The sequence below is a fragment of the Rutidosis leptorrhynchoides genome, chromosome 4 (assembly GCF_046630445.1).
Source record: "Rutidosis leptorrhynchoides isolate AG116_Rl617_1_P2 chromosome 4, CSIRO_AGI_Rlap_v1, whole genome shotgun sequence".
Taxonomy (NCBI): domain Eukaryota; kingdom Viridiplantae; phylum Streptophyta; class Magnoliopsida; order Asterales; family Asteraceae; genus Rutidosis; species Rutidosis leptorrhynchoides.
In genome coordinates, this window is record NC_092336.1 from 35,065,778 (window position 1) to 35,075,534 (window position 9,757).

At 39.3% G+C, this 9,757-nt stretch overlaps 1 protein-coding gene across 1 annotated transcript; it reads right to left on the reverse strand.

Annotated features, from left to right (window-relative positions):
• Nucleotides 1-7,346: 7,346 nt before the first annotated feature.
• Nucleotides 7,347-8,662, reverse strand: LOC139840550 (uncharacterized). The gene is made up of 2 exons (XM_071830812.1): nt 7,929-8,662; nt 7,347-7,689 (listed from the first exon to the last, which is right to left on the reverse strand). Exons 1-2 carry the CDS (start codon nt 8,660-8,662, stop codon nt 7,347-7,349), a joined length of 1,077 nt encoding a protein of 358 aa, XP_071686913.1.
• Between the last annotated feature and the right edge of the window lie 1,095 nt (nt 8,663-9,757).

Sequence of the window (9,757 nt, forward strand, 5' to 3'; positions counted from 1 at the left end):
TTCACTTTCGGTCTTTGAATACACTAGTATATCATCTATAAACACAATCACAAACTTATCTAAGAACGGGCGACACACTCTATTCATTAGATTCATGAAGATTGCTGGCGCATTCGTCAACCCAAACGGCATGACAAGAAATTCATAATGACCATACCTTGTTCTGAACGCTTTTTTAGATATATCTGATTCAGCAACACGAACCTGATGATATCCGAATCGTAAGTCTATCTTAGAAAAGAATGAAGCACCCTGTAACTGATCGAACAAATCGTCTATTCGAGGTAACGGATACTTATTCTTCACTGTTCTTTTGTTCAATTCACGATAATCAATACACATACGCATTGACCCATCTTTCTTTTTAACAAACAATACCGGAGCACCCCACGGTGAAGAACTCGGTCGGATAAACCCACGATCTAATAGTTCTTGAATCTGTGACATCATTTCACGGATTTCAGACGGCGCTAATCGGTATGGAGATTTTCCAACTGGAGTTGTTCCAGGAACCAACTCAATCTTATATTCGACTTCCCTTACCGGCGGCAGACCTGGTAACTCATCTGGGAACACTTCGAAAAATTCTGATACTATTGGAATATCAGCCACTGTTTTCTTTTCTTTCTTCACATCAATTACATATGCAAGAAATGATTCACAACCCTTTCCCATCGACTTTTTCGCTTTCATCATGGTTATCAACGGAAGATTATACCCGCTCCGCTCCCCTCGGGCCACAACACGGGTTCCATCGATTGGACGAAAGGTAATCATTTTCCTATTGCACTTAATATTAGCCCTAAATGAGCTCAACCAATCCATTCCTAGTACTACATCAAAGCTAGGAATAGGTAACACTAAACAAGTCACCGGGAAAGACTTCCCTTCGATCTCTATACAAACCCCAGTCACATAGGTTGTGACGGGTGTGGTCTTACCATCGGCTACTTCTACACTAACCGGCTTGGGTAACACAGTAGCTGGTAAATTCAACTTAGCACAGAAATCTAGGGACATAAAACACCTATTGGCACCACAATCAAACAATACGCGAGCAGGTATTGAGTTAATTAGAAACATACCGGTGATCACTTTGTCGGTTGCCACAGCATTCTCAACTGACATCTGAAAAGCTCTAGCCTCTGCTGTTGAAGGGTTCTTCCTCTTCTGCCCACTCGAGGCAGTTGACCCTCCAGCTGATGCTGAACGCGCCCCTGACCCTGCCCCGGAACTACCACTCTTCGACGGACAACTAACTGCACGATGCCTTGGTTTGTGACAAGTCCAACACACACTATTCGGATACGGACATGCTGAAGACTCATGTCCAACAACACCACACTTTAAGCATCTTCTTGTAGCCTCAGAACACTGACCACTGTGAGAAGATAGACACATGTGACACCAATTCCCTTTACCTGATCCAGATCTAGTACTACTCTGACCACTTTTACCCTTCGATTTAAACCCACTAGACTTCTTGGATTTAGATCCTGATTGACCAGATACTTGCCCACCTTGTTGTAGCACATTACCAAACATTCTGTTTCTGGCGGCCTGAACATCACTTTCTACCATCTTAGCCATCACAACAGCTTGAGACAATGATGTAGCTGTTCTAACAAAAGTTCTGTACTTAGGCAGAATGATATTAACAAAATGCTGGATACAAGACGCTTCGTCTGGCACCCATTGTTGTACAAACCTCAGTTTATCCATAAAATTCTCTACTACCTCATCGATCGTCATTTGAGGTGTCATCTTCATTTCAAGAAACTCAGTCTTGATTCGGTTCATATCAAATGGATTACAATACTGTTCACACACCTTCCCATAAAACTGCTCCCATGTGATCATACGCACTTGCTCTTTCGGTATACTGGAAATCAAAGAATCCCACCAAATCATAGCCCTACCTTTCAATAGTCTACTAGCATATGTTACCTTTAACTCGGGTTCACACTGATACGCTTCAAATACCCTTTCAACTTCTCGCAACCAATTGAGAGTTACAGTCGGATCAGTACTTTCAGAGAACTCGGAGGGTTTGCAATCACGAATATTTTTAAAAGTACACCTTTTGGATGGTTGCATGTAAGGTTGTTGGAACATTTGCATTTGGTATGGATTCATCATCATGGGATTTTGGTAAGTAAAGGTGTTTTGTGGTGGCATATAATATTGGTTAGGTATTTGATTCTAAAACTGGTTCTGGGGCACATTAGGTATAATTTGGGATTGCGTTGTTGGGAATCCAGGTGGTGTATCATCATTTCCAGAATGCCTCGCCAATTCAAGCTTATTAATTTTGTCCTCAGCCTCTTTTAGCTTGCTTTCTAACTGAAGGATGTAACTACTCTGATCATCATCTGACTCAACACCCTCTTCTGGTGCTCTAAATATTCCGGGGTTGGATGGGCCAGTTGCGTTTCTATCAGCCATACCTGTGCTACAAAACATCTCACACAAAAGCTTAGTGGATAACAGTTAGTTCAATCACAACTAACACACGTATATTCTATTTTTCACTTAGCCCCCACTCCCACAGACATGTTTGACTTGTCTCAGGGTTTAGGAACAAAATACGCGCACGTATTTGCTGCTAAACCATGCTCTGATACCAACTTGTAACACCGGACATTTTTTTTAACACAGCGGAAGACTTTATTAACAAACACACTATAAGTCGCGTCATTACATTAATCTGGGTTATTAAGTTTAAGTTTACACAACGGTGTTACGTTATTACAAAACATGAATTAAACAAAAGTCCACATCAGAGTAGGGTTGTCAAACATGTCTTCTGCATCAGCACCCATCCCGACTAGCAGTACCTAAACCTGCAAGGGGTAATTATGTGGGGGATTAGCGCACCACTAAGTGAATGGAATCTATCTAACAGATATAGCTTAAGTCACACACAAGCTATATACTAACAACAACACATGCTAACTACCAACTAGCATACAATAAGACAATACGAGGATCGGCGGCTTGTACGAGCACACGACTCCTAGCTGATCGGACTTGAGTCTACCGATAGTCCCTGCTACTCAATTCACAGTATAGTTATCCAGATGCAGGGGATGCATCGTTCACACTATACTCTACAATCAGTAGCCTATGGACCCAACCTCCCCTAGGCACGGTTGACCTCATACGGACTCTAACCTCTCCTAGGCACGGTTTCGAGTCCCCAGTCTCCCTAGGCCCGACTGGTGCCATTCACACAGTGTACACATAATTCACATACAACATCAGGCATACTATACTATTCTAACATGGAAATTTCTACACTATGCATGGTAAAAGAGTCAACCACAGTAGCATGATATGCTACTTAAACTCTATCCGGAGATAGACCCACTCACCAATTACCAGCAACTGCTCAGTTATTATTTCTGAGCTTCCTCCTTGTCCTTATAACCTGAGAACAACACAAACAAAGTTAATATACATATCCAATAAATAATATAATCATTTCATACGATTAACTAGGTCATAACACCATATATTCATAATTTTATGAGTCTACATCATGACTCCAGTCAATAATGGCATACAGGTGCGTGTAAAACACGACATACACACTAAAACTCCTTTTCCGGCCCAAAAACAGTTTGATATAGTTTCTTAAAAGTTCACCATTGAAAAGTATTCTTTATTACAATTCTAACGATAGTTTATTCATCAAAAATGGAGTTACGTTTTGAAAGATACGTACTGTAGCAAATAGTGGCACTGTAGTAACCCGGGTACTGTAGCAAATAGTGACACTGTAGCAACACTGTACTGTAGCAAATAGTGACACTATAGCAACTTGGTACTGTAGCAATAGTGACACTGTAGCAAATAGTGACACTGTAGCAACTCGGTACTGTAGCAAATAGTGACACTGTAGCAACTGGTTTCGAACAAGTTCGCTGATTTCGAACATTTTTCGCCCAAAACTCGATTTTTGAGCGATTTTGATCAAATTTTAAGCACATGGAAGCTACTAAACATATATACAACCTATTTCTAATATCTATTGATGTTTTTGGAACATTAAACAACAAGATTTGAGCTAATTTTTTCAAAAATCCATAAGAACACTAAAACCCAATTTTCAACAAGATTAATACATAAATCTTTGTAATACTTACCTTAAGATGATTACAAGAACACAAGGAATCGATTGCTAACTTCAATTAATCGAAAAGCTCACAAAATCAAATTAGGGTTTATGTGTGTGTTTCTGTATGCTTTCGTGTGTGTGTTTGATGAAATGACAAATGGATAGAACTATCAAGATACATACACTTACATGAGTTACAAACTCATACCCTATATCACACAGGTATTTACCAGTTATCTTATCTGATAACCTTTCGTATCTCCTTAGGCGGTCCTAACGGAGTCCAAATTAAATAAACCAACCTGTTCTAGGACCCTTGTCACAAACTGGTCACAACACAATTATAATAAAACACTAATAAAATAATTAAAATAAAAGCACTTAAGACTAAGCACAAACCCTAAGGGCAAAATAGGAAACTTATAACTAGCCCGGGTTTCAGTCTGTTACAAGATCGGTCCATGACCTCTACGGGATCCTCTATGAAGTGCATTTTATCATCAATGCCAATGTCATCCAAAGGAATAACGAGAGTGTCATCAGCGAGACACTTTTTAAGATTCGAGACATGAAATACGTCATGTACGCTGCTAAGTTCAGCAGGTAATTCTAATCGATAAGCCACGGGCCCGATTCTTTCAGTAATCTTGAAGGGTCCAACAAAATGCGGACTTAGTTTGCTTCGTTTATCAAAACGAACGACGCCTTTCTAAGGGGATACTTTCAACATGACTTTGTCACCAACTTGGAATTCCAAATCTATCCGACCTTTATTAGCATAGCTCTTCTATCGGCTGTGGGCAGTTTCTATTTGTTTCTTAATCTGAACTATCTTTTCGGTTGTCTCGTGTATGATTTCAGGACCGGTTAACTGTCTGTCCTCTAATTCATCCCAGCACAGTGGGGATCTACATTTTCGTCCGTATAAGGCCTCAAAAGGTGCAGCCTTAATACTTGATTGGTAACTATTATTGTAAGAGAATTCAACCAAAGGCAAATGTCTATCCCAGCCTTTGCCGAAGTCGATAACACAAGCGCGAAGCATATCTTACAACGTTTGAATGGTTCGTTCACTTTGACCATCAGTTTGTGGATGATAAGCAGTACTCATGCCGAGTTGAGTTCCAAGAGCAGTTTGTAAGGATTTCCAGAATCTGGAAGTGAATCTGCTGTCGCGATCGGATATGATTGATATAGGAACACCATGACGAGAGACAATTTCTTTGATATACAGTTGTGACAATCTCTCCATCTTGTCGGTCTCCTTGATCGGTAAGAAATGAGCAGATTTAGTAAGACGATCTACTATGACCCATATAGTATCATTGTCACTAGAAGTCTTGGGCAATTTAGTAATAAAGTCCATAGTGATACATTCCCACTTCCACTGCTGAATATCCGGTTGTTGCAGTAAACCAGACGGATTTTGATGCTCGGCCTTAACTTTTAAACAAGTAAGACACTTGTTCACATATTCAGCAATATCATATTTCAGATTAGGCCACCAATAAAATTCTTTTACATCGTGATACATCTTACTGGAGCCTGGGTGAATAGAATATCTAGTCTTATGTGCTTCATCCAAGACTAGCTTTAGCAGATTTTCGAATTGAGGAACCCAGATACGGTTGTTGTAGTACCGTATTCCGTTCTCCTTGATTTGTAATTGGTTTTCAAATCCTGAAGGTCCTTTATGTTTAATATTTTCTTACTTTATAGCTTCTAGTTGTGCTTCCCGAATTTTAGCTGTCAGATTTGTTTGAATGAACATATTCAAAGATCGCACTCGGATAGGCTTGACTCGATCCTTTCGACTGAGTGCATCGGCAACAACATTTGCCTTACCAGGATGGTACTTGAGTTCACAGTCGTAGTCATTTAGTAATTCGACCCAACGTCTTTGTCTCATGTTCAGTTGCTTTTGATCAAAGATGTGCTGAAGACTCTTATGATTGGTGAATATGGTGAATTTGATTCCATAAAGATAGTGTCGCCACATCTTTAATGCGAATACTACAACTCCTAGTTCCAAGTCGTGGGTAGTATAGTTCTTCTCATGCTTCTTTAATTGTCTGGATGCATATGCAATGACTTTCTAGCGTTGCATTAACACACACCCAAAACCTTGGTTTGAAGCATCCCAATAGACTACGAAGTCTTCAGTTCCGTTGGGTAGTGATAAGATTGGAGCGGTAGTCAACTTTTCTTTCAGGTTCTGAAATGCATATTCCTGTTCAATAGACCACTCAAACTTCTTATCCTTATGAGTCAACTTGGTGAGTGGTTTGGCAAGAATGGAGAAATCTTTGATAAATCTCCGATAGTAACCGGCAAGTCCTAGGAACTGACGAATGTGTTTCGCGTTCTTAGGTGTTTCCCAGTTCTGAATAGCCGAGATCTTCGCGGGGTCGACATGTATTCCATCACTGTCAACTACATGTCCCAAAAACTGAACAGTCTTTAACCAAAATTCACACTTGGAGAACTTAGCATGCAACTGTTCCTTCTTTAGCAATTCCAGAATTTGTCGGAGGTGTTGTTCGTGTTCTTTCTCACTCTTAGAGTAGATGAGTATATCGTCGATGAAAACAATCACAAACTTATCGAGATAAGGCTTGCATACACGGTTCATGAGATCCATGAACACAGCAGGAGCATTAGTTAACCCAAAGGGCATTACCAAAAATTTGTAATGTCCGTAACGAGTTCGAAAGGTAGTCTTGGAAACATCGGATTCCTTAACTTTAAGTTGATGATATCCAGATCTCATGTCGATCTTGGAATAGATGCTTGATCCTTGTAACTGATCAAACAAGTCATCGATTCTAGGGAGAGGATAATGATTCTTGACGATTAACTTGTTTAGTTCGCGATAGTCGATACACATCCTCATTGAACTATCTTTCTTTTTGACGAACAATATAGGTGCTCTCCACGGTGATGAGCTAGGACGAATGAATCCTTTCTCCAGAAGCTCTTGTAGTTGCATAGATAGCTCTTTCATTTCTGATGGCGCTAGCCGGTATGGTGCCTTTGCAATAGGTGCAGCACCGGGGATCAAATCGATTTGAAACTCAACTTGTCTTTGTGGTGGAAGACCAGGGAGTTCATCAGGAAATACTTTAGGAAAGTCTTTAACAACAGGAACGTCTTCAATACGCCGTTCATCTGGCTTGACTTCCTTTATGTGAGCCAAAATGGCTTGACATCCTTTCATAAGGTACTTTCATGTTTTGATGCATGAGATAAGATTAAGTTTGGAACCACTCTTATCTCCTTGGATAACAAGAATTTCACTAGTTTCGATAGGAATATTAATTGTCTTATCAAAACACTGGATACCAACTTTCATCGGGGATAACCAATCCATCCCTAAGACTACATCAAAGCTTCCTAGTTCAACAAGCAATAAGTCAACCTTGAAGGTTTTATTGGCTAGAGTCAGATTACATTCCTTGTAGATCCGGTCAACTTTTATAAATTTCCCATTGGCCATTTCTACAAGACACTTAGTGTCTAAGTTTTGAGGTTTTTCATCAAATAAGGCACAGAATTCAGTAGACACATAACTTCAATCAGCACCAGTATCGAATAAAATAGAAGCATAGCAGTTGTTGATAAGATATGTACCAGTAATGATGTAATCGTCGTCCCTAGCTTCTTCAGCAGTCATGACGAATGCTCTTCCCTTAGCATTACCAGTTGTTGTAGTATTATTCTTAGGGCAGTTGGTTTTGTAATGCCCCTTTTTCCCACAACCGAAACAAGTAGGCACGGTTTGATTTGTATTTGTAGTAGGCAGACCAACCTTGCAATTCTTGGCCGAGTGACCAATCTTCTTACATTTTCCGCACACAGCAGTGCAAAACCCATAATGATACTATCACAGCGATTACATAGCGGCTTTGTTCCAATATAACCACTTTTTATAGTATCACCAACCTTCTTATTTGAATTCTGACATGTACCTTGAGTAGGCTCGAACTTTCTTTTGTTATCAGTAGCCTTAACTTCGGTCTGTTTTTCCTTGGCATTTCTTCTCGCAGCCATAACCAGATTTTGAGTCATCAACATCGTAGCCTCAATAGTTTCTTTACCAGCAGCTATAACATTCCCCTGAATCTGATGAGGAATACCGATGATATACTTTTCAATCTTCTTGCTTTCAGGAGTAACCATACTAGGGCATAGAGCAGCTAGCTCTAGAAATCGGTTGCTGTATTCTTCAACTTCAAGAATTTTCATTCTTAACTCCCAGAATTCGACTTCAAATTTCTGGACTTGATTCCTGGGACAATACTTACCAGCCAGCATGATTTTTAATGTTTCCCATGGTATGGCTAGGGCAGCAGTCCATCCAACGGTACTAGCATATGCAGTCCACCAAGTTAAAGCTCCACCAGATAGATTTCCAGTAGCATACTTGACCTTGTCATCTTCACCGCAGTTACACAAACGAAACACAGATTCCATCTTTTCGAACCAGCGATTTAGTTCAATTGGTCCTTCGGTTCCTTTATAGCTTGGTGGCTTACAATTCATAAATTCTTTATGTGAACATGAATTCGGAGAGTTACGGTTTCCGTGTTGTTGTTTTAATTATTGTTGCTGCCTTGAGCGGCAACAAGGAGTTGTTGAAATTGCTCATTTGTGAGAGTAACGTTAGGAGAGTTGATGTTGTTACTTGGTTGTTATTCTCCAGCCATTGTTCTTCAATACATAATTATAGTATTAGTTGAAGAGTTATGGTGCAATAATTATAATCTGTAATTATCATCAATAATAATCACATAATCACACACATATGGCAAGATAAGTCAAGACATATAAAAACAACCACTTAACTTGTTATTAACAAGAATGGATAAATCATCCTTATTACACATAGAAGGAAATGAGAAGTACGGTAGACAATGCCTTTACATAAATGAAATAGACATAATGGACGAAACAAAAATCCTGAGGATTATCAGTTCTTCTTTGAAATGGAGGGTTTGTGTTGATCCTTTTTTTCCGTTCAGGTATTAATGCTTGTGGTGACTGATATTGCTCTAAACATACATATTATTCGACGCAATATCAGTTATATTTCATCAGCTTTTATCATTTAAAAAGACATTCAACGTATAATATTCAAGAAAAACGACAAAAGTGGACAAGAGCTTGCTATTTGAAGAAACGACGATAAAACAATAGTTTTAACTAAATTTATATCAAGAAACGTTTATCTGAATGAAAGTACAAGATAGATGAAGAAAAGAGTTCAAATGGAAAATGCCAAGTCAATTTACGTCAACCCGAGATCAACAAAGAACAAACAACAAAGAAAAATAAAGAAAACTGCCAGTAAACCTTACGCGAATCGTGTAGACTCACACGAAATGCGTAGCAATTTGGTCTTACGCGAAACGTGTACCTTTACACGAAACGCGTAATGTTAGGCCACATTTAGAAATCAACTGGAAATGGGACGGCTACTTTAATACATTTAAAATCAATTCTTTATCAAAGTGCAGAGCTCTTTTACAGTCATTTTCCATCCAGCTGATTTTTATATGAAGAAAAAATCATTAAAGGTTATGACTAGTTTTCTATAAAGGAGTACAGAGGGAGACAGAGAACGTACAGAGACTACAC